Raw genomic sequence first — 26,021 nt, 5'->3', positions numbered from 1 at the left:
AGAGAGCTGGAAGGGAAGTGGAGCAGCCTGGACTCCAACTGGCACCCATATGGGATGCTGGCACTGTCTGCGCCAGTCCCTGGACTCAGGTTTTGAGGAGTCTCTAACACAGATTTATAAAAAGTCTGTCTGTAAATTATGGAGCTGCACTTTGAAGATTGAAGATGTCTTAATTTCCTCCATACTCCTTGACAGATCACTTCAGATAGGTTCTTGAGAGATTTGCTTCTGTTTCTTGAGTATCTCATAGTCAAAGAGGTAAGAGGAGCAGTCCATTCTTTCCTGCTCACATAAACTGATGTACTTGGAAATGAACTGATAGGAAATTTGGATTTAAGGGGCCACCGCTGTGGCGTAGAGGATAAAGCTGCTACCTGCAGTACTGGGATCCCATATGGGCACTGGTTTAAGTTCCAGCTACTTCTCTTCCAATCCAGCTCCCTGCTATGGCTGGGAAAGCAGTAGAAGATGGTCGAAGTCCTTGGGCTTCTGCACCCATGTGGGAGACCTGGAAGAAGCTCCTGGCTCCTGAGTTCAGATCAGCTCTACCCCAGCTGTTGTGGCCATCTGGGGAGTGAGCTAATGGATGGAAGCTCTCTCTCTTTCTCTCTCTGATTCTGCCTCTCTGTAACTCTGTCTTTCAAATAGATAAATAAATCTTTAAAAAAAATCTGGATTTGATACCATGAGAACCACTGGTGGAAAGGGTGTGGGCAGGGCCACAGATAAGGAGAGAGAGAGGCTGTTTATTGATAATTGTTGATTTGGATAATGGCTTTAGAAAATTTTTGTGTTCCTCTTCACGGTTGTATATGGGTAGCCATCTTCCATAATAGAAACTTTTAAAAAAATCACTGATGCAAGACTGGCACTGTGGTGTAGTGGGTAAAGCCATCACCAGCAGTGCTGGCATCCTGTATGGGTGCTGGTTCAAGTCCCATTTCCAATCCAGCTCTCTGCTATGGCCTGGGAAAGCAGTAGAAGATGGCCTAAGTCCTGGGGTCCCTGCACCCTCATAGGAGACCTGGAGGAAGTTCCTGGCTCCTGGTTTCAGATCAGCCCAGCTCCAGCCATTGTGGCCAACTGGGGAGCGAACCAGTGGATGGAAGACCTCTCTCTCTCTCTGCCGCTCCTTCTCTTCTTGTATTACTCTGACTTTCAAATAAATAAATAAATCTTTTAAAATTCATTGATGGGGCTGGTGTTGCAGCATAGCAGATTAAGCCTCCACCTGTGATGCAAGCATCCCACATGGGCCCCTGTTGGAGATCTGGCTGTTCCACTGCGGACCCAGCTCCCTGCTAATGCACCTGGGAAAGCAGAGGAAGATGACCCAAATTCTTGGGCCCTTCACCCTTATGGGAGATCCAGATGGAGCTCCTAGATCTTGGCTTTAGCCTGGACCAACCCCAGTTATTGCAGTCAATTGAGCAGCGAACCAGCAGAAGGCAGATTCTTTCTCTCTCTCTCTCTCTCTTCTTCCTCCTCTTCCCTTTATAACTCTGCCTTTCAAATAAACCAACAATAAATCTTTAGAAAACCACATATACATAGAAACAAACAAAAATCATTGATGATTCATTAAGAATTTATTTAGTGAATTTGTAGTATGCTGTAGACACTACTCTAGGTGCCTGGAATGCTCCAATGAACAAAATTGCAAATCTGTCTTGTAGCACTCACATTCTGGTTGGGGGATAGGGAATACCATAGACACAATAAATCCATGAACTTTATGATATGTTAGAAAGTGATGCTGCCAGTGCCGTGCTCACTAGGCTAATCCTCTGCCTTGCGGTGCCGGCACACCGGGTTCTAGTCCCGGTCGGGGCGCCGGATTCTGTCCCGGTTGCCTCTCTTCCAGGCCAGCTCTCTGTTATGGCCCGGGAGTGCAGTGGAGGATGGCCCAAGTCCTTGGGCCCTGCACCCGCATGGGAGACCAGAAGAAGCACCTGGCTCCTGGCTTCGGATCAGCGTGATGTGCTGGCTGCAACGTGCTGGCCGCTGCGGCCATTGGAGGGTGAACCAACGGCAAAAGGAAGATCTTTCTCTCTTCTCTCTGTCTCTCTCTCTCACTGTCCACTCTGCCTGTCAAAATAAATAAATAAATAAACAAACAAACAAATAAATAAAGTGATGCTGAGAAGGAAGAGTGACAGAAGAGGGTGGAGATTCCTTAAGAATGTAGATCTGATGAATAAGAAGACAGAAGGAGGTCCCCAAGCCTAGGACTTGGGTGCCAGCATTGTGAAAGGACCTCCAAGAGAGGCTGAGTAGGAGCAGTAGGAGGCGAAAGAGAAGGATCAGTGAGGAAGAGGGAATTTTAGTTTTGGGGGAGACTAAGGAGGTGGGAGAGGTCGCTTGTGTCGAATGTCACTGGGAGCGCAAACAAAAGACCCCATGGAAGACTCTCTTGTGTTTGTACTCAACAATATATGCACAAATCTATTTGATAGAGTAAGCATAGGATTGGAGAGAGGGTAACCAGGCAAAGGAAGTATGACATTAGGAGACTGTTATTGTAATGGACTCTGATTCGTCCCTTTCCCTCTTAGATGCTAACTCCTCAAGGGTTATTTATTTGTACACCTCTAGCGTGCAGCTGAACACCTGGACTACAATGCCTCTCATGTATTTGTTCAGTGTGTGAATGAGGAGTAGATGGAGAGAAGCAGTGACTGCTGTGCTGCGGCAGGGGCCCACCCTTTCCAAACGTGTTTCAGCTGCAGTCATAGACATTGTGAGAACGCAGCAATGCCCCTCTTTGACCCTGGTGACCAAAGGTTGGAGATTGGTCTCCAGATATCTACTTCAACTGTAAAATCCATTGTAGGACTGTTCATCCACTTAGTGAATCTGTTCTGAGATTTAAATATTACTCATTGTCTTTTGGTACTGTGCCCTCACCCATGAGAGGGTACACGTCTTACAGGAAAGAGACAAATTAGAATAAGGAGATATTTTTTCTTTTATTAGGAAAGAGTTTGTTTTCTTTTTTTCATAAAAAACAAACACACAAAAAACCCCACAGATATGGAAACAGGAAAGAAGTACTATGTGAAAGAAACAAAGATCATAAGTGATTTTTTTAAGAAAATGAAATATTAGCTGTAATATTATAGAACTTTCCCATGCTTGGCTGTGCTGCCATTGCTGATGTTGAAAACACGTTTTAGTCTTTTATTTTTTATTTTCCTGAGATGAAGATTACAAAGAATAGAGGATAGGTGCTTTCTAGGTACTAAGTTTTGGAAAATACAGGGAAAAGGAATTGGAGTACTCGTAGTACCATTGTGAAGGGAAAGAAACAACAGTGCAGTGTCAGGAAGAGCAGTTCCAGTCCATCCAGCTGGAGGGGGTGGGGAGGAAGCAGACTGAGGCGGGGAGCAAAGTCTTAGCAAATGCCGGGAGCAAAGTCTTCTGCATTTCTCAGCTCAGAGGCAGAGCCAGCCAGCCCACCTAGTGGCAGCAGTACTTCTGCTGGCAACAGCCCCTTCCACAGCCATGGCCACTGGAGCCACAGCCACAGGACCCACAGGAGTGGCGGCAGCAGCAGACCACGGGGGTGCTGCAGCAGCCCCCACAGCAGCCGTGGCAGCAGGAGCAGCAGTCAGAGCAGCGGCCCACCCGGTAGCACCTGCAGGTGGTGCAGCTGCCACAGCCACCACAGCCACCACAGCCACTGTGGCAGCCACCGCCACCTCTACAGCCACAGCAACCCATGGTGAGAAGAGAGGACTCAGGTGCAGAGAGGAGACAGGACTCAGAGAGGTGAGGGAGGTTTGCTGCTCTTTGCTTCTGGAGCCCCTAAATACCCTCCTTGGGCCCAACACCTGTTGGGAGCCACTTCCTGTTTCCAGCAGCCCTGCCCCCGCCTTGAGAATTTCACGAGACATTGAGTGTGCTTCCTCAGAGAACACCTCTGACCCCGCAGAATTGCTTATTTTGGTATTCACTTCTTCCTCAAGTCATGCTTCTAATAAAAACAGCTTGTAACTGAAATGGTCACTGTGCTTTTAATCTAGCAGCTTTGCAGGGTGAGCGTGACCTGTCCATGAGTCTCACCTGATGACGCTCATCTCCTGGTTCCTGAGCATCGGGATCCCTGGGCCCTGAGTTAAGAGCTTCCCCTTGGCCTCTGAGCAGCCTTCTCTGTTGGCAGATTTTCTCTGCTGAGTGTAGGAGACGGTGGGAACCTCCACAGAGGGCAAAGCACCGCTTCTTACGCGGGTAAAACTGAGAGATTGAATGTCAGTAGTTTCTCATCTACATACTGATACACCTTTGTCCTTGATTTGCAAGTCAAATTATGGAAAAGCCACCTGGAGCAGTCTCTCTGCAGTCGGGATGCAGTCACTACATATTTCAAACTCCGAGCTTCCCAGAGCACTCACACCTGCCTGCCTTCTCATGCAGTCATGGGGTGGCAGGGGAGGGAGCCAAAGCTCCTGCCAGCAGCTGGCTTCGTGTCCCCAAGAAAGCTTCAGTCCCTCTGTTGTTTAGTTTCTTTAGTTTATGTTAAATCAGGTCCACTTTTTAAAAATGACCTTATTTTTTAGAGAGTCTTAAATTCACAGAGAGCTAGGCATTATACCTAGTTATTAAGAGTCTGCTTGGGATGCCCACATGGGTTTGAGTTTTGGCTCCACTTCTGATGCTAGCTTCTTGTAAATGCATAGTCTGGGAGGCTGCAGGTGGTGGCTCAAGCAGTTGGGACCCTGCTACCCCAGTGGGAAACCAGGATTGAATTTGTGGCTCTTTGGTTTGTCTGAGTTGTGGCTGTTGTGGGCATTTGGAGCGTGGATAGAAAATCTCTGTCTACCTGCTTGTCTGTCTCTGTCTCCCTCCCTTGAAATAAGTAAAATAAGCACGCCTGTTCCCAGCAAAATTGAACTGGAAGTATAGAGGGTTTCTGTATACCCAGCACACAGCGTCTCCCAGTCAACATCATGTGCCAGAGTGGTGCATTTGCTATAATGGAACCTGCCCTGACGCATCATGATCCCCTGTCCACACTGTATATTAGGGTTCACTCTTGGTCTTGTACAATCTATGGGCTTGAAGGCCGGCGCTGCGGCTCAATAAGCTAATCCTCCACCTTGCAGCGCCGGCACACCAGGTTCTAGTCTCGGTCGGGGTGCCGGATTCTGTCCTGGTTGCCCCTCTTCCAGGCCAGCTCTCTGCTGTGGCCAGGGAGTGCAGTGGAGGATGGCCCAAGTGCTTGGGCCCTGCACCCCATGGGAGACCAGAAGCACCTGGCTCCTGCCATCAGATCAGCGCGGTGCGCCGGCCGCGGTGGCCATTGTAGGGTGAACCAACAGCAAAGGAAGACCTTTCTCTCTGTCTCTCTCTCTCTCTCACTGTCCACTCTGCCTGTAAAAAAATAAATAAATAAAAAATAATAATAATAAAAAAACAATCTATGGGCTTGAAGGGTGCAGGATGAGATGTATTAAGGCATCACACAGGATAGTGTGGGGAGCAATCCGGACTGGACTAAGTTACTGAAATTAAGACTTATTCTATGCATCTGCTCCCCCACAATATGGCGCTGGGAGAGAAGTAAACAGCTTCCGCACAGCTGCCTCCAGTTCAACTAATAAACTGTAGGACTTGCTCCTGATTGGAGGAGAGCAGCGTACTCGGCGTGTGGGCAGCCGAGTTAGGATTGGCGGAGGAGGACTATAAAGGAGGAGAGAGACGGCATGAACCAGGAACATCTATGGGGAACATCTAAGGGAACCCGTGCAGCCCCCGAGAAGAGCCGGCCGGCGGTGTGCCGCTCCCCTGCGGAAGTGGGGAATGCGGCCAGGGGGAACTGCCCTTCCACGGAGGTGGAAGGGATAGTAGCCAACCCGGGAAGAACCAGCAGCAAACCCGGGGAGGGCCGAACAGACGAAAGAACAGCGCAGGGTCCTGTGTTGCTCCTCCACGAAGAGGGGGAGCGACAGGATAGTTTTGCTTCCTTAAAATCCTTTGGGCTTCACCTATTCACTCCCTCTTTCACCAAAACATGGAACCACTGATCTTTTTACTCTCTCCATAGTTCTGTCTTTCTTAGAACATCATACGGTTGAAATTATAATTCATGTCAATTTTTTAAAAAAAGATATAATTTATGTCCTGCCAAGATTTTTGCTGTCAAGCCTCAGACAAGTACAGATTTGGCTTGACAACTACTCAAACACAGGGTGCACAAGAAACACAGGGAACTAACTTCACACCTCCTGTGCTGCTTCTGTTCCTAGCTGTTGAAGCAGGAAAGGACCTGCTTCATACAAGCAGCTTCACTCTAGGTCTCTTCTTGTGTTTGTTTTACCACCAGTTAGATACCATTAGAAGCTGTGCTTCCCAGAGACAAGGGAGAAAGAGGCTCACACATCTGCTGGGGTCTGAGCCAGGCATCCCCCTCTCAGCACTGCCTCCCTCTGGCTAAGCAACATGGAGGTGCCACCATCTCCCCTGCATTCTAGGGTCTGCTCTGTTTCCATAGAACTTTACTGTTCTGCTTCCAGGCCAGATATGTTTCTTTCAATTTGACTTTGAAAGTCAAAATCAGTAGCAATGATGACATTTTTTCCTATTGTACTGAATGCATTTTACACAGAACAAGGGTTGGCTGGGGCTGTTTTCCTTTGGGGAAATGCCTACAGCGCATCATGGATTCCCAGTCTGGATTCTCCAGACTAAAGATAGGAGCCCAGGACTCCTTATGGGTCTTCTTCATGGGTGGCAGTGGTCCAAACACTTGGGCCATCATCTGCTGCTTTCCCAGGCAAATTAGTAGGGAGCTGGATCAGAAGTGGAGCAGCCAGGACTCAAATTGGCACTCTGTGTTGCACATGGTGGGTTAACCTACTTCGGCACAATGCTGGCCCCCCGAAATTGTATTTAGAACAAGGCACCTCATCACCACTCTTTTCCCCACCTGGGGCCTCTTGGAAAATTTCTAGTCTCTTTCAGACACCAGCTGAGACATCGTCTCTCCACCACCAACACCCACACAATATTGCTCGTGCTGTCTTTCACATTTTCTCCATTCTTTTCATGTGACCAAGTCATTACATTTTGTCTGTGTTTGCATACAGACTGCAAATTCCTTGATGTATGGGACCATACTTTATTTACATTTTTCCTACATCAGCAACAAATGAAGTGAATCCATAAGTTGGCGGGTGGCCAGGGTCAAGGGTATGATCAGGTAAAAAAACAGGAATCACAGTGTAGGATGTCTAAGAGGGCAAGTCTGCCCCAGATCTTGGAAAAGACAGAAGCTTTCTATCCCAGCCTGGAGGAGACAAGAATTGAAGGAGGCTTTTGGACAAGCTTTTGGAAAAAGTTAAAGTTTTTCTGTGGCATTCCCTAGCTCAGTTTTCCTGTCCCTTTTCTACTTCTTGGAGCATTCCCTGTCTGAAGCCCTCTGAACGTCCTGGGGTATCTGGTATTGACAACGGCCCCTTCTTCCTGGGACCCTTCCCCAGGTCTCCAGTCTTCTGCAGTGGCTCATGGCAGCCGGAGGTCAGAGGAGAAGCCCTCTAGTCCTGCCATTACACCTGCCTTTCTCACCAAGCATAGCCCATAATGCTTCGTATTCCTTCATCCCTTCCTGTGAGGTGGAAGAGTAGAGTGTTGACTAGCAAAATAGCACAGACATCCCGTGTGTGTGTGTTTGCGGTTTCTTCTCCACTTTTGAAAAGACAACAGCATTCTGTTCTGTGGACATCAGCAATATTTCCTAAAATGATCTTATGATGATGGCCTGACTTCCCTTGGAGTGCGACACAAAAGAAATCAGATGACAGCACAAATCAATTTGCTCCAACAAACATTAGGGGGCATTTACCACTTGGAATCTTGCCTAGGGTCAGTAAGAGAGGACGAGCCACCCCCACCCTCGTACTTAGCCCTTCAGAGTCATATGGACTAGAGATTCACTTAAAAAATCTGAAGGAGAGGAGAATTTCAGGTGAAATGCTTTTGCAGGCTTTAGAGTTCTGCTCCTACCCTTGAAATCTTTTCTAGCATGCTAAGATGCAGGGCATCTCTGCTTACATTTCTGTAGAGCAGTGGATCTCAGAGTGAGGGGTGTGATTTTGTTCCCAGGGAACATTTGGTAATGTCTGAAGACATTTTTGATGTAACTGGGAGAGATGCTGTCAAAGCTAGTGGACTGAGGTCAGAGGTGCATAGGATAGCTGCTTCCACACACCCCCCGCCCAAGAACTGTCTGATTAAAAATGTCCATAGTGCTAAATTTGAGAAAGTTTACTGCAAGATTTTATCTTTCCAAAGTATGTTATCACCTGTTGGGGTTTTTACTGCTGTGTAGCATAGTTTAGAATTGTGTTTACTTATAGATTGTAAATCAGGAATAAATTCCAAGCGTCTTGATGGTGTTGGACTGCCCTGGGCTTGACCTCTCCAAGTCAGACATGGAATGATGGATGTGGAAGGCCTGAACACAGCCACCATAGGTAACCTGGTGCAGTGGCACCTGGATTCTTTGTTCCCTGTACATAATGTACATGGAATGGGTCATCCATTATTCACCAGACAATTCGATGCCCTCCACCCCAGATGCTTGGTTAGAGAAGTTTAATAGTTTTGCTTATATTTTGCTTCTTTCCAGTAGGTTTAATAAGTTTCAAACTATTTGCTAAGTTTCAGTGCTACTGTATCTGTATGACATTAATAATTAAACCATTGGAGCTCAGTAAAAACGAAGAGCAAGAGACATTCGAGGCTCTTCTGCTGTCATGCAGAGTCCCCTGATCCCTGCTTTTCTTCTCTCTAATTTGTGTTTCTTGTAATCCTTTCAGCACCTGTTACTCAGCCCTTCAGCTGCATCGCTGTTGTCCTCTGGCCCGCGACTATCAACTAACAGCAAAGTTTGTCTCCACTAGCTAAGGAAGATGCACTGGGCCCCTGCCATGTCTGAGGTGCTGAGCTGGGGGCTCCAAGGCTGGACAAGCTGTGCTGTTATCTGGCATGTGCTTGGGAGCTGCAGCGAAGCTGGGTAGTAAGGTGACCCTGATCAGACTGTGAACAACTTTGCCGGTGGATTCCAAACATGTCTTGCACATTGATTAACTGTACACACACACAGTTAAGATAATTCTCTACTCCCCTTTCCCATTCTACCTCTCTCTCTAGATCATGGTGCCAAGGCATCACGACCATGTAGTCAGGTGTTTGTGTTGGTAGCTGCCTCCATATTTCTATTATTTCCTGTATATGGCTATTTTTTATTATTAAGCATTGAAATTTATTCATCTGTTTTATTTATTTGAAAATCAGAGAGACAAAGACAAAGACAAATAGACAGTGAGTTTCCGTTAACTGGTTCATTTACCAAATTCCTAGAACAGCTAAGGGTGGGCCAGGCAAAGAACTCAGTCCAGCTCTCTCACATGGGTATCAGGGATCCACTTGAGCCATCGCCTGATGCCTCCCAGAGTATACATTAGCAGGGAGCTGGAAACAGGAGAGGAGCTGGGACTCAAACCTAACTTGATACAGGATGTAGATTTCCCAAGTGGTGTTTTAACCACTGTGCCACATGCCCTCCCCATGACTTCTCTTGATTGTCAGTGTTAGTTTGTATTAAGATTGAATGGGGAAATTGGCTCTTTTAACAGTGTGCATATATTTGAATCAACATTTTTAGTAAAATCTGTAACTGTCAGTAATGTGCTGATTGTAATGTGAATATTGCTTGCTACCAAGTCAAATAGTCTAGTGTGATTACACTTCTTCAAACATACTCATTTATTTTTCTGGTGTATCCAATTTTTTTTAAAGATTTATTTATTTATTTGAAAGAGTTACACACAGAGAGGAGAGGCAGAGAGAGAGGTCTTCCATCTACTGGTTCACTCTCCAGATGGCCGCAATGCCCGGAGCTGTGCTGATCCGAAGTCAGCAGCCTGGAGCTTCTTCCAGGTCTCCCACGCTGGTGCAGGGGCCCAAGGACTTGGCCATCTTCCACTGCTTTCCCAGGCCATAGCAAGGAGCTATGTTGGAAGTAGAACAGCTGGGACTCAAACCGGCGCCCATATGGGATGCCAGCACTGCAGGTGGCAGCTTTACCTGCTACACCACAGTGCTGACCCTCTGTGTATCCAATTTAATTCACTCTCCTTGGTTTTGTTTCTCTTGATCTATCTGCCATTTTGGACTATACTACATTGCAAGTAGATTACCTCTTAGATATCAATTGAGAAAACTTTTCAAGCACTAAAATTTATTTTTCAGTCTGATTACAAAATACTATTTTAAATGCAACAGGAATCATACTAGAAAAAAACCCAGACCATTGCAAAAGTTTACTCGCACTTTCTAAGCTATCATGCATTGTTAAATACACTGAATAATGAAGCACAGTGCCATTATTCACAGCTGTGTGGTGGGGAGTAAGACCTTTCATTCTTAGGTGGGTGAGTTCTGGTAGGGGAGTGGTATTGGGGCTTCTGGGAGAATTATTGCAATATTGAGGATGTTTCATTTAGAAAAATCAACCAAACCATAATCTAATAAATCTAGCTAGCCTTTCAAAGGCAAGTACATAATACAGTATAAGATTCTTTCATGACAACTGAGCCAAACAGCAACAAGGAAGTGGTCATGCGTCCCCCTCTCCTGTCCCCAGAGCTGGCACATAAGGGCAACCCCCGGGGAGGGATCAGACCTCCCTCATCTCTCCTGAATCCTCTCTAGTCACTTCACCTAAATAAGATTATAACAACATAAATATATAGATGGCTTTCTTATCATAACATGGGTCCCATAATGTGAAATCACATAGTGAATGATGTTGATAAGCCCATTATAAGCTGTATCTTGGAATTTCGACTCTGACTCTGCACCCTGTCAACACTGAGAGATGGAAAGAGAGAACAGAGCGATCTTTGTGGTCTGAGGTAGTGGATTTCCTTCCCCTGGCCCTTGCTCTGAACCAGACAGATCTCCTGTCTCCCTGTCTCTGGGTTTTAGAAGTGTTCTCAGAGAGAGGCTTCAGAAGTCCTACACTGAGAACTGCAGAAGAAGCTGGTGCAGGGGACAAGCTAAAATCCACCTCAAGTAACTTCAAAGAGAGGGTGTGCCTGGGTCTCACAAGACTCCAGGGAAAATGGGCGCTGCCCCATGTCTGTTTTCAGATGTACCTAGAAAACAGGGAGCTAGCGTCAGCTCCAGGTATTATTATTTATTGCTCACTACCACCTTCCAGTTTCTTTAATTCTGTATGTATCCAAAAAACCAGATAATAACGTCAGGTAGATGAATTTGCTTTGGCACACCCCTGGCAATCATCAACTTACTGTCAGACTCTGGTTGGGCATGGTAGGATGTAAAAAAAATATGAATAGGGGCTGGAACTGTGGCTGCCTTAGTGGAGGGGGTTTAGATTTAAGTGATAAAGTCTACCTCTGAAGATTGTGGCAAAATAAAAAAATATACATTAATCACATATTTTTATAGGCATTATGTTCACTCATTTTACAAATATTTATTGAGACTTACAATATGTTGGGCATTGTTCTACGCACCAAAAATACTTCAAAGAACAAAACATATACAAATGTCCACCCTCATGAAATTAGTAACCTAGTCAGCAGAGATGGACAAAACACACAATATACAAATATGTTACATCAGCTGTTAGAGAAGGAGACGCTGAATGTAGAAATGGGCAATAGCCAGACTGTATATAACAGTGCCCTGACTGATAATCTGCAGTAATCATGCCATTATTGACCATGGCTGCTAGTAGTCAGCCAGCCTATCTACAAGTCTGACTTATAGAAAGCCAACCCTCTGGACAAACAGTCCAGGAAGCCACACAATGGCAATCAGCCCCAAATAGCCAGAAAACTCTTGTCCCTATTTCCAACTTAGGACCAACTAGGAAAAGCCAAGTATGCGCCCCTCACTAACCACCTATGATGCTCTGCTTCTAGCCAGCTGATCCATGGCTTCCTCAAGCCAACAGCCCCCAATCTGACCATGGTTGAAGCCTTCCTGCTTTCTACTGTAAAACTTCCCCACTCATATGCCTGCCTGTGAGTCTTTGCCAAAATTCAAGGTGGTTTCTGCATCCTGCAGTATGGCAAACACTGAGAATAATGGCCTTTGCTTGCACTCATTTGTTCCTGTATTTCCCCTAAGATTCAGAAATTTCATGCTAAAGTGTGTATAAATTCTTGCACATGTGCATCAGCAAACAGATACAAGGATGTTCATAGTGGAACTGTCAAAAATAGCAAAATCTGGTAAGCAATGGGAATCCCTATCATCTGGAGCATAGATGAAAAGATAAATAAATAAACTGTACAGTATTTGTAGAAAGGAGTGCCTATAGATGTAGTAAAATCACATGCAAAGCTAAGGCTCCCTTGGGTGTAGGGGTGCAGAGGAGCAGATGACGAGTCTTGTGGACTGAAGTGACACCCTGACAGTAGGGACTCCTTTTAAGAGCACCTGAGACTCCATCTTGAGAAAGCACCCCCACCGTGAGACTATGGTCTGAAACTATAGTCTAAGACTAAGACCATAACAGTACACTACATACTGCTTGGCAAAACATAGAAATCCCCTAGCATGATTGTTCAAGCTCAACACAGATAGGCTGCACCCAGGTTAATGTTAACATTGTAATTTGTCTCGGCGCCACGGCTCACTAGGCTAATCCTCCGCCTTGCGGCGCCGGCACACCAGGTTCTAGTCCCAGTTGGGGCGCCGGATTCTGTCCCGGTTGCCCCTCTTCCAGGCTAGCTCTCTGCTGTGGCCAGAGAGTGCAGTGGAGGATGGCCCAAGTGCCTGGGCCCTGCACCCCATGGGAGACCAGGAGAAGCACCTGGCTCCTGCCATCAGATCAGCGCAGGGCGCCGGCCGCGGTGGCCATTGGAGGGTGAACCAACGGCAAAGGAAGACCTTTCTCTCTGTCTCTCTCTCTCACACTGTCCACTCTGCCTGTCAAAAAAAAAAAAAATTGTAATTTGTCTATGTCTCACATATGATTTGGGTTGGTACTTGGACTAATGTTAAGATTGTAATTGGTATTGTCAAGATTGTAATTGATATTAGTTTTGCACATGCCTTAGGTCAGCTTGACCCTAGTAACCATGTATTCCACTGACCCTAGCAACCATGTATTGTCCCTCTCCTCCTTGTGGTTTTTGCCTTTGTAAACCCTGTTGATATGAACTTCAGGGTCGAGAGTTCTTTAGGACATGAGCCCACTTTCCAGTGCAGGCAATGAAGGAGTCCAAAGTCTATCCATGTGTGGCGCTCCTCTGTCAGCACTCATTCAGGCACAACAAGACCTTATTATCAAGACACTAACCAGTTATATTATTAAAATAATTAGCAAATTAGGTGAAGAAGGCTATGCTAAGAGTATTTTATGAACCAAGGAGATTATAGCCTGGTGTTTTCTGTGACCCTTAAAAACATAAAGTTTGTTAAAATGGGATAAATGGTATATATAAGAACAGAGCATAAGGGATTGGGAAGGTAGTGAGGCTGGGTGGGATTTCACCTTTAAATTGGATGATGCAAAGAGGACTCAGGCTGGATGTGCCAATAGTACACAGACTAGACAGCTCCGACCATCTGGGCAAGGGCATTCCACAAAGCAGGAAGGGAACAGTGAGAAGACAGTGTGAGTCCAGCCATCTGAATGAGGGTGCCAGAAGTGCAGAGTTCAGTAAGAGAATGGAGGGGGAGGCGGTTTGTATTCATGGGGTCATTTTAGTCGTTGTAAGCCAGCTTTGCCTGTGAATAAGTTGGGGAAGCTGGAAAAGGTTTGAGTTTGGGAAGGATATCACCTGCCTTGCATTAGAAAAGTAGAAAAGGATTGCTCCAAACCATGCCTCAAGGATCCACCCTGGGTAGGGCTAGGATGGGCTCTGTGCCATCTTAAGGAAGTATGTAGGGTGATAGGGATTGCTAATGGAAGAACAAAAGCTGCTTCTTTCTTTCTTTTTTTAGATTTATTTTTATTTATTTGAAAGGCAGAGGTACAGACAGAGGAAGAGACACACACACTAAAAGAGAGGTCCTCCATCTGCTGGTTCACTCCCCAAATGGCCACAACAACCAGGACTGTGAGCCAGGAACTTCCTTTGCTCCCTGCCCCCCAACATGGGACCAGGGACCAAAGCATTTGGACCATCCTCCACTACCTCCCCAGATACCGCAGCAGGGAGCTGGACTGGAAGTGGAGCAGTTGAGACTCAAATCAGCACCCATATGGGATGCCAATGCTGTAAGCTGGGGATTTAACCCACTGCACCACAGTGCCAGCCCCAAAAGCTGTTTCTAACATGCAAACCTTAAAATGTCAATTGTCTCCCCTCTTATAATTGCATCCCCTGTGAAACCTTTGTTAGAACAGGGAAGGTTTCCTGTAAAAGTTGAAAGCAATATTCTTAGATGTGGAGACTTCAATTATATTCTGGGCACTGCTCCTTTGATTTGGGTACCCAGGAAGTCAGAGGTTCTATTTGGTCATGTCAACCTGGAGTGTATTTCAGTTGTGTGGATAGAGACTTGTTGCTGAGCCATGCCCCAAAGTAATTGGAAGTGTTGCTGAGCCCAGTGAGCAGAAAGCCAATCACTGACATTAGGTAGTGGAAGAAGGTGAGTGTTTAGGCCAGTGCCGCGGATCACTAGGCTAATCTTCCGCCTGCGGCGCCGGCACACCAGGTTCTAATCCCAGACGGGGTGCCGGATTCTGTCCTGGTTGCTCCTCTTCCAGTCCAGCTCTCTGCTGTGGCCCGGGAGTGCAGTGGAGGATGGCCCAAGTGCTTGGGCCCTGCACCCCATGGGAGACCAGGAGGAAGCACCTGGCTTCTGGCTTCAGATCAGTGCGGTGCGCTGGCCGCAGTGCGCCAGCTGCAGCGGCCATTGGAGGGTGAACCAACAGTAAAAGGAAGACCTTTCTCTCTGTCTCTCTCTCTCACTGTCCACTCTGCCTGTCCAATAAATAAATAAATAAATAAATAAATAAATAAAAGAAAGAAAGTGGGTGTTTATTGCAAAGCACAGAGCAAGGAGCTGGGCAGCTATTGCTTAATTCTCAGGCTCCCCAAGGAATTAAGAGTGAAGGTTCTCATCAATTGAAATTGGTTGCCAGGAGGTGTGAGATCAGCTTGTGTCCAATTTCCTGGTTGGTCAGTGGTGCTCATGGCATTCCTTTGATTGGTCCATGCTGCTGCGCTCTTTACGGAGTCTATGATGGCCGGGTGAACTTCAGCTGGTTGGGAGTGGGGGTAGTTACCTTCTGCCCCAGAGGTGGAATTTCTCTGCCTGGATCTGAATTTCCATAAACAAATCCCTCCAGATAATACTGGCCAAGTGAATTCCTTTTAACAAAAGACAGGCAAGGTCACCTTGGGCTAAGAAGATAAAGGAGGGGCTGGGTCCTGCTCTTACGTTATCTGGTTCCTCTCAAACTGTCTGGGTAGTAGAGTTTCTTTCCTCTGGAGAGATGAGCTCACAGCTGTGTAAGTCAGAGTAAGGTGAGATTTACCCCGGAGGCATACATGTCCTTATTGTCCATCACCTCAGCCGAGGCAGATCTGAGACTGTTGTAGGTAGGCATGTAGTGTAAAAGTGATCAGGTTTGTGAGCTGGCAGACCATGCCTCCACCATGCTCCTGTGTGACTTCATGCCCCTATCTGACCACACCTGTGTGCCCACCTGCCAATCAGACTAATTAACCACACCCTTTGGAAGTGGATTAAAGGCCTGAAACGGTGGGCCCAACCCTTTTTCCCTTTGCCCTTCTTCCTCACTGCACTGAATCTGCTTGCTGCCCAGGGCCTTTGGGGCACATGGCCTTTGGACCACCTGCTCTGTGCTTACTGGCCTGCATGCTCCTCCACGTGGCTGGCTCTTGGTGCTCGGTAGATAGGGCCCTCACTCTCCTATGCATTTCTCTCACTGAATAAAAAGCTTAAAACTTATACTGCCTGGCTTATTTGTGACAGTATTCAGAATTCTCTGAATATATGGCAAGAACCCACATGGCTTATTAATATTTTGAATTATTAATAAACAAATTGTTAACAAGATAAGAACAGGAGGTGAGTCCCTGCTGACAATAGGGGGACAGTTTAATTGTGGTTACTTGTTGGGCTCCAAAGGGAGCAAGGATGTCTGAAGTCATTCCTGTGGGAGGAGGGAGAAGCTGGCTGTTGCTGCCGGGCAGGCAACAAGGTAGAAGGGAGGTCTGGACAGAGAAAGGTTTAAGCCCTCATAATGGGCATCTGGGGTCTGCATGAAGGGTCTTCAAAAACTTCATGGAAAATGCATATTATAAAAATGCATTGGTCTTAAATTTTTGGTGCCAAAATAAGCTTATATTTTAGTTTCATTTTCTACGAACTTGAAAATTTTTTAAAAAGTGTTATTGTGACTTTATTTGAATGAGAGAGAGAGAAAGAGAGAGAGAGAGAGAGAGAGAATCTTTCATCTGCTGGTTAATTTGCCAAATGTCCACAACAGCCGTGGCTGGGCTAGGCTGAAGCCAGGAGCCAAGAACTCAGTCTGGGTGTCCCATGTGAGTGACAGGGACACAAACACTTGAACCATCTCTTGCTGCCTCCCCAGGGTGTGCATTAGCAGGAGTGCTGAGATTGGAAGCAGAGCTAGAATCCAGACATTCTGATATGGGATACAGGTGTCCTAAATGACATCTTAATCTCTCTGCCAAATGCCCATCTCCTCCCTGAACATTCTGAAGTACCCTTATGTTTGATTGTAATTTTAAATTACCCTCCTGTCTTTGAAACTTTAGTAGAGTCTTACCAACGATTATGTGAATCTGAAAAGTTCTGGGGGATTTGCAAAGCCTCCACTCTCTATGCTGGGGTGGAAGACAGAAATGAGGGCTTAGCTTGCATGGATACAAGCAGGTAGTGTTAGCAGAGCTGGCTCAACTCAGCAGGGCTGGGAGCCCTGAGAGCTGGTGACAGCAAAGGCAGCTCAGATGTATCCTGATCAAGCAGCCAGAAAGTGAGGACTGTGGGGTGGGGTGCAAGGAGAAAAGGAGTATTGTACCTGGGTATGGGACTTAGTATCCCAGTGATCTCTCAGGACCAGCAGAGATCAGAGGGAACACGGCACAGCAGTGATCACAGTGGTACCAAATTTCAGCAAAACGCTGGGGGTGGGTCCAGCCATGATCACTGGAGTACTGAATGGAAATGAGATCCTGATCTAATGAGACACATGGCCATTCGGGTGAACTGAGGGAGACACAATATCTCACAGGGGATATTCCCATGTATATGTGCATGCAAATATGCTGATGTTTGAGAATAAAATATATTCGGTGCTTATGTAATAATGATTGATTGTATGTACCACAATTTATTTGACCAAATCCTTATACATAATGGAATTTTAGATTGTTTCTAGTATTTTGTTGTTATAAATAATGGTATAATGAAAGCCAAACAATATATCCAAGCTTAAGGTCAGGAGGTTCAAATCCCAGAACCAATGCTTACAAGTTTGTGCAATGAATTAATCTATCTGATATCTTTACTCCTAAAATAGAAACACTAATAATACCTAAGTTATGAGGTCATGATGCAAGTTAAATGAATCAGTGCCTGCAAAAATAAGAGCTGTTATATTAGCTATGGATTATACCTTTTTCTCTCTTCTAATTACTTCCTTGGGGCAAATTCCTAGAGGTGAAGTTACTAGATCAAAGTTTATCCACGCTTTGAATAGTAATAAAAGTTGTAAAATTGCCCATGGTAAAGTTCACATCAGCTATCCCCACCTACAGTGTGTGATGCTGGTTTTACATTTTGCAACCAATGCTACCTCATGGAATTTCAAAAAGTTGGTGGAAAAAAATAGAGCTAAAAAATAAGTTTTTTTTGGTACAAATGTATTTGAAATCCACCTATATGTTTTATTTAATATGCACTTTCCATGAACTTTTTTATGGACAAAAACTATGCCTCAATTTCAAAATGCCTTTATACCAAATAAACTTATCTTTTTCTATTACCTTTTTGAAGTACCCTTGTATATGATTAAGATAATTTTTTAGTACAGCAGGTGAAAAAATGAGTAAGATTTGATTATTGGTAAACTTGAGTATCTGTTTCTAAGTATATGGTATTCATCAATCTTTTGTGTTTTTAAAATCCTTTATTTTCCTTATTTGAAAGGCAGAGAGAAAGAGAGATCTTATGCTATCCTATCTGCTGGTTCACTCCTTAAATGCTTGCAACAGCTGCACATGGGTTGAGTTGGGAGCTGGGACCTGAATTTGGATCTCTCACATGGGAGGCAGGGACCCAAGTACTTGAGCCATCACCTGCTGCCTCCTACGGTACTTATTAGGATCTAATGCTTATAAGTTTGCATTAGGAAACTCCAGGAAGCTGGCAATGGAAGCAGAGCTGGGATCTGAACCCAGGCACTCTGATATGGATTATGAGTGTTTGAAGAGGTGTCTTTAACCATTGCAGTAAATGCCTATCCGTCTTTTGTCCTTTTAAACTATTTATTTAAAAAAGAAACATCTGGGTCCAGTGCTGTGATATAGCTGATTAAGCTGTCATCTGCAGAGCCAGCTGTTCCACTTCCAATCCAACTCCCTGCTAATGCAGCAGAAGATGGTTCTAGTGCTTGGGTCTCTGCACCCATGTGGGAGATCTGGTTGAAACTCCTCCCTGGCTTTAGCCTGGCCCAGCCAGGGCCATTGCAGCCATTTGTGGAATGAGTCAGCAGATGGAAAATCTCTCTCTCTCTCTGCCTCTCCTTCTCTTTCTGTAATTCTGAATTTCAAATAAATAAATAAATCTAAAAAAAACAAATAAGCACATATATGCATTCCTAAGTGTCAGCCTCCATAATGATAAATTATTGGCCAATTATTTTGAAGCAATATCTCAGATGTCATTACTTGCAAAGATATTTTAGTAGGTATTTAAAAAAACAGATAAGGACTTAAAATGTAACTATACTACTATTGCCATACCTAAAAAGTAAGACATTTTAAAATATCTTTTAGCAACTAGTCAAGCTCAAATTTCCCCATGTCATTTTTTTTTTTTTTTTGACAGGCAGAATGGACAGTGAAAGAGAGAGACAGAGAGAAAGGTCCTCCTTTTCCGTTGGCTCACCCTTCAGTGGCCGCTGTGGCCAGCGCACCGCGCTGATCCTGAAGCCAGGAGCCAGTTGCCTCTCCTGGTCTCCCAGGAGGGTGCAGGGCCCAAGCACTTGGGCCATCCTCCACTGCACTCCTGGGCCACAGCAGAGAGCTGGACTGTTGAGGAGCAACAGAATCCGGCGCCCAGACCGGGACTAGAACCCGGTGTGCCGACGCTGCAGGCGGAGGATTAGCCTATTGAGCCGCGGCGCCAGCCATCCCCATGTCATTTTGAAAATAGTTATTTTGTTTGAGTTATGATTCCAATAAGGGCCAAATATATCACTGCAATTGGTTGAAATTTCCCTTGCAGTTCCCTATCCACTTCTTTCTTTCTCTCTCCTTGGGGAAAGATTGTTAAGAGTTCATGGGCCTCTTCGTCTTAGTTTTACAACCAGAAGTCTAAGATAATTTAAAAACAAGAAAATTTTGTCATTTTCTTTTTGTGGTTTATGTCAAAATTTATTTTTCCAAATGGTTAGCTAAATGCCTGATTGCTGAGGTACGTTAGTGGTGCATATAAGCTAATGATAGAAATTAACTGCATAATTGGTCATTATGTGGTCGTTAAAAACAGTTTCTAGAAAGCTAGTAGTTAATAAAAAGATAATTATATATGATTAAGTGTTAAATTGAGGTTCAGGGTATAAAACTATATATAAGGATATTTTTAAAAACTTGTGGAAGATAATTTTGGGCTGGTGCCGTGGCTCACTTGGCTAATCCTCCACCTGCGGCGCCGGCACCCTGGGTTCTAGTCCCGGTTGGGGCGCCAGGTACTATTCCAGTTGCTTCTCTTCCAGTCCAGCTCTGCTGTGGCCTGGGAGGGCAGCGGAGGATGGCCCAAGTGCTTGGGTCCCTGCACCCACATGAGAGACCGGGAGGAAGTACCAGGCTCCTGGCGGCCATTAGGGGAGTGAACCAACGGAAGGAAGACCTTTCTCTCTGTCTCTCTCTCACTGTCTATAACTCTCTCTGTCTTTCTCTCTCACTGTCTAACTCTGCCTGGCCCTCCCCCCCCCCCAAAAAAAAGGAGGATAAGTTTAAGGGGGGAGGTAAAGATGGGGAAAGGCTGATTAAAAGGTATTAGATTATAGCTAGATAGGAGTAGAAAGATCTGGGATTCTATTGCATAGTGGGGTGACTACACCTATTGTTAATGTACTATATATTTCTCTCTCTCTCTCTCTCTCTTTTGCTAAAAAAAAAAGCTGTATAAAGTAGAAGATCAGATTTTGGATGTTTTTACCATAGGGAAATGGTAAACATTTGAAGAGGTAAATATATTTGTCCTAACAGGATATTACCCAAAGCATACATGCACCGAAACATCCCATGGTGCCCCGTAAACATACAAAATATTTATATTTCTGTTAAAATAAATTTATTTTGGTACCAAATCCTTTTGAAATTAATGCATAGTTTTTCATACTATACATTCCATGAGATTTTTAGTGAGGAAATTATGCATGGATTTCAAAATGTTGGCACTAAAATAAGCATATCTTAGTTCTATTTTTTTCAACAAACTTCTTGAAGTTTCCTCATATAGTCATCCCTCAGGTATCCTCCTCCAGGGATTGGTTCCAGGGGCCCCCCACAGGTATCAAAATTGGCAGATTCTCAAGTCTCTTATAGAAGGTGGCATGGTATTTGCATATGTCTCTGCACATCTTCACTGTACTTTAATTGTCTTCATATAACTTAGCTAATAAAATATGTATTCTATATAACTGATTTTTATGCTGTATTATTTAGAGAATCATAACAAGAAAAAAAGTCTATATGTTTTATGCAGAGGCAATTTAAAAGTCTAATTTCTGCTAAGATTGGTGGAATCTGGGGATGTAGAATCCATAAACAGAGAGGACTCATTGAATCTTACTTTTTAATTTTCATCAAAATGCACAGGAAATAGTCTCATATTATTTTAAAAGAAAAAAAGAGGAGATAAACAATGAAGATATCTGGTAGACACATTGTGTTAACTGAGTGATCAAATTGTACATTTCCAGTAACAAAATTGCACCCTTTGAGATGTGATGCACTGAGAACAACACATCAACTAGGTAATATTCCCACAAAGATGTTTAAACAGAATCTGGCCACAAGGAAACAACCAGACAAACTCATAACAAATAACTTGAGGGCTATTTTCCAAAACAGCTTGTGAGAGCAAAACTGAAATGTTGGAGGACCATTCTAGGTTGAATCTGACTGAAAACCCATCTTTGATCGTATGCAGGATGAACTATTAATACAAATGTGGATGCAAATTCTAAGACATTCCTGGATTAATTAGAGGAATATAAGACTGATTGTATATTTTTGCAAATTTTTATCTCTCCTGAATTCTTTATAAATGTTACGGCCTTTTGGGCTGGTGTTGTGTTGTGGGTTAAGCTGCCGCCTATAATGTTGGCATCCCATATGGGCCCTGGTTCTAGTCTTTGAGTCCTGGCTGCCTCACTTCTGATCCAGCTCCTTGCTAATGCACTAGGGAAAGCAGCAGAAGATGGTTCACGTACTTAGACCACCCATATGAGAGACCTGGATGGGTTCCAGGCTCCTGGTTTCAGCTTGGCCCAGCCCCAGCTTTTGTGGCCATTTGGAAAGTGAACCAGAGAATGGAAGATCTCTCTTTCTCTCCGTCTTCCTTTCCCTTTCAACTAAATAAATAAATCATTAAAAAAAAAAAGAAGAAGAAATGTAACAGCTTCTTATGCTACTGCACTTTCTCTTTGCTGCATTCTTTTTTTTAAAAGATTTATTTTATTATATTTGAAAGTCAGCGTTATACAGAGGAGAGGCAGAAAGAGAGAGAGAGATATCTTTCATCCGATGGTTCACGCCCCAATTTGGCTGCAACAGCCAGAGCTGCACCTATCTGAAGCCAGGAACCAGGGGCTTCTTCTGGGTCTTCCATGCGGGTGCAGGGGCCCAAGGACTTGGGCCATCTTCTACTGTTTTCCCAGGCCATAGCAGAGCTGGATGGGAAGTGGAGCAGCCAGGACAGAACTGGTGCCCATACGGGATGCTGGCGCTTCATGCCAGGGCGTTAACCCGCTGCGCCACAGCGCTGGCCCCATCTTTGCTGCATTCTTTGTCTCGTGACCACAAAAAGTAAATTGAAAGAGAAAAGCAAAAGTGAAAGGAATCAGCAGCCAGGAGCGATCCTAAAAGGGGCTGCTGAAGAAGAGGTCTTATCTAGGGTTTTTTTTATGTTTTAAATAAGGAACTTTCCCTGATTGGTAGCTATATCTGCTAATAGGGTAAAAACTTCTAGTAAAAACTTCTGGGCCACTCAGGAAGCAGCTGTGAGAATCATCTGTTGCATAGATACTCTCACGAGATGAAACCAAAGTGCTGGTCAGGAGTCACTCAGAGGTCAGAGGCAGAGTAGCTCATGTTGCGTCGGGAAGTTGACAGAGTGCTCAAACAGGTCCCCGTGGTCAGCACCGTGGTCTGATGCAAGCCCGTCTTGTTGTTTGGTTGTTTTTCCTTGAGGCCCCGTATCCCTCTCTACCTGCCTGTATTAAGAACCTGTCTTCTGTCTCCATCGGTATTACATAGTGGCATATTTCACTTCAGATTGTTGAGTGTGATAATTGTTTTGTAGTTCTGCAGGAGGATATCACTTTCTGGAGATAGATGCTGAAATTTTGGGGGCTGAAATGTCACTTCTGCAACTTTCAGATGAAAGAGAAAGAACTAAGAAAGAATGGCAAAATGTTAACCACTGGTGAATGGTATTGCATGCTCTGAACGTAATATTCTTGCATCTTGAAAATAAAACTGAGGTTCTCCAAAATAAAAAAATAAAGCATAGGAAAATAAGGGAAGGAAATTCAATAAAATGGTAAAAGTGACACTATCAATTTTACACATTTGAGGCCGGCGCCGTGGCTCAATAGGCTAATCCTCCACCTTGCGGCGCCGGCACACCGGGTTCTAGTCCCGGTTAGGGCGCCGGATTCTGTCCCGGTTGCCCCTCTTCCAGGCCAGCTCTCTGCTATGGCCAGGGAGTGCAGTGGAGGATGGCCCAGGTGCTTGGGCCCTGCACCCCATGGGAGACCAGGAAAAGCACCTGGATCCTGGCTCCTGCCATCAGATCAGCACGGTGCGCCGGCTGCAGCGGCGGCCATTGGAGGGTGATCCAACAGCAAAGGAAGACCTTTCTCTCTCTGTCTCTCTCTCTCACTGTCCACTCTGCCTGTCAAAAAAAAAAAAAAAAAAAAAAAAAATTTTACACATTTGAGAGGTAGAGTTATGGACAGTGAGAGGGAGAGACAGAGAGAAAGGTCTTCTATCTGCTGATTCACTCTCCAAATGGCCACAACAACCAGAACTGTGCTGATCTGAAGCCAGGAGCTAGGAGCTTCTTCTGGGTCTCCTGTGTAGTTGCAGGGGCCCAAGGACCTGGGCCATCTTCTATTGCTTTCCCAGGCCATAGCAGAGAGCTGGATTGGAAGTGGAGCAGCCAGGACTTGAACTGGTGCCCATAAGGGATGCCAGCGCCGCAGGTGGAGGATTAATCTACTGTGCCACAGCGCCGGCCCCAAATTTACACATTATTAATTTTCTTCTTTCTCCTTTTCTGTACTTTAAAGTTGTTTATATTGAACTGATGCTATCTTAAAATAAGAAAGAAAAAAAAACAGTCTGTTATCCCCATTTTTCTTTTCCAATGTTCCATGTCAGCTTCCATAATCTGAGCAAACACAGGAAGGCTCAGGGGTAATGGCAGCCGTTCATGTCTGGGTGTGGGAACTCCTGGAGAGTTGGAGGCACTGCTTTCACTACCTGTCCCACGCACTATGGAACAATCCTCACCTCTGACGTCTCTCTTCCATCTCCTTGGGAATATGAAGGATGGTTATAAGTGTCGTCTAATTCCCTGACTAGAGAAGTTCTTTTGGGCAAACCTACAGGGAATAAGACTAGAGTGAATTATTTGATGAAATACAGGTTGAGTCAACTTGAACACTAGAATCCCTTATTTCTCCAAGTTTCTTTACTTTCAACCCCTAAGGAGCCCAAGCATTGAAGTCTTTGGCCAACAGGACAAATGAGACATCTGCACCTCACATGGCCATAAGAGCAGCTGCTGTCTCACTGTCACTGCCACTGTTGAGTGGCTGGATTCCCTCAGTCCCAGCCCCAGTGCTGTGTGTGCTCAAATAGACACGTGGAGCCCACCCAAGTGGAAGAGTTAGGAGCATTGTTCTCCTTGGTTAAAGGGTTCCTGGGAGCATGCATACTTCTCAGAGCACAAAAATGCCTGGCAATACTGTGCCATCTAAAAGCCTAGGGTTTCCCTCAGGTCAAACCTTCTATCTTCATGAAATCTTTCCTAATTATTTTTCCTCCTTAGCTAACAAATGCAATACCTTATATGTGCCTCATTGACAACACATTTCCCCTGGCTGTGTGTTAGAGATTGTTTGGGTGCATTTCTAGTTTGCCAACTGATTTGTACGCATTGTACTCTTCCCAGCCTTTTGAACATTTAGTAGATCTCAAGTCATTTTGTAACTGTGTAGTGTTCCATTGTACGGGCATGTAATTTAACTTGGCCCTGACAACAGACATTGAGATTTTTTTTGCCCATTCTTTTCCTTCATATGCTACAACAAAGAGTCTTGTAAGCAATACAGCTTTGTCTAAGATATGACATTTCTGAGTTGAAAGTCATGTACTTTTTTTAAATGTGCAGATTGCTGTCCTAGGAAATAGTACCATTTAGCATTTTCACTATGCTGTGGAGGACTGACTACTTCCCCACATCCATGACAACAGACTGCATTCATTCCCAAAAATAACTAGTGGGGAAAAAACGGTCTAAGAGACTCGTGAAAAATGAGCTTCCTGTCCATCTCTGTTCATGCTCATTTGATGCAAATTGACCTTGGTGTTGGTGTTGGAAGTGGGGTGGTGGATGAATGTGTATGTATGTGAGTGTGTGTACTTCTTTATGAAAAGTTCGTTTTTGCAAAAGGTATAACAGAGTTCACTTAAAAGAATCATAGCTCCAAAGGCCAATTTGTTTATGTATAATATGAAAATAAATTTCTAAGTGAAGAGTGGTATTGTGTTTTCTTGTTATAGAGAGTATATGGATTAGCAGTAGACCTGTATTTAAGTGGAAATCTATAGGAATTAATTTCTTGTGATTAAAGTAGGATTTTACCTTCAATCAAGGAAATTCAATTGTCAAAAGATACCATTCTTAAAACAAGTTGAAGTTGTCCATGAAATTAATATTTTCATAACTTATTTTGCTTAAGAAGACATATGATGAGAAATTCTGATGTTCATTGTAGATTTTATCAAACTTTATGTATGTATGTGCTTGGCTACTATTGTTTAAAAAATTTGGCAAAAAATGAAGAAAATATGTCAAGTTATAAAAATATTTATACAGAAAAAGTTTAAACAATTAAATGTTGATGACTGTAGATCTGCTCAAGCTCATGATAATTCAGAACATGTGGAGTGGTCTCTTTCCTCCTTCCTCAAAATTGCCCACCCACTCTCCCTCAGAGGTAACCATCAAATAAGAAGCTTTTGTGAATCAATTTTTTTAAAGATTTATTTGAAAGACAGAGTGACAGAAAGTAGGGGTGGGAGTTGGAGAAAGAGAGAGAGAGAGGAGAAAGAGGGAGAGAGAAAGAGAATCTCATCCATCTGCGAGCTGACTTCCCAAATGATTTCTATGGCCACGGCTGAGTCATGCCAAAGGCAGGAGCCAGGAACTCCATCAGGGCCTCCCATGTGAGTGGCAGGGACGCAGGCACTTGGGCCATCACTTACTGCTTTTGTAGGTATTAGCAGAGAGCT

At 44.6% G+C, this 26,021-nt stretch overlaps 1 protein-coding gene across 1 annotated transcript; it reads right to left on the bottom strand.

The window, feature by feature from the left end:
* Nucleotides 1–2,959: 2,959 nt before the first annotated feature.
* On the bottom strand, nt 2,960–3,765 carry LOC127491685 (small cysteine and glycine repeat-containing protein 7-like). Its single transcript, XM_051849112.2, has one exon. It carries the CDS (start codon nt 3,721–3,723, stop codon nt 3,460–3,462), a length of 264 nt encoding a protein of 87 aa, XP_051705072.1. The 5' UTR covers nt 3,724–3,765; the 3' UTR covers nt 2,960–3,459.
* Between the last annotated feature and the right edge of the window lie 22,256 nt (nt 3,766–26,021).

The sequence above is a fragment of the Oryctolagus cuniculus genome, chromosome 3, assembly GCF_964237555.1.
Source record: "Oryctolagus cuniculus chromosome 3, mOryCun1.1, whole genome shotgun sequence".
Taxonomy (NCBI): domain Eukaryota; kingdom Metazoa; phylum Chordata; class Mammalia; order Lagomorpha; family Leporidae; genus Oryctolagus; species Oryctolagus cuniculus.
This window is presented reverse-complemented; position numbering and strand designations above follow the sequence as displayed.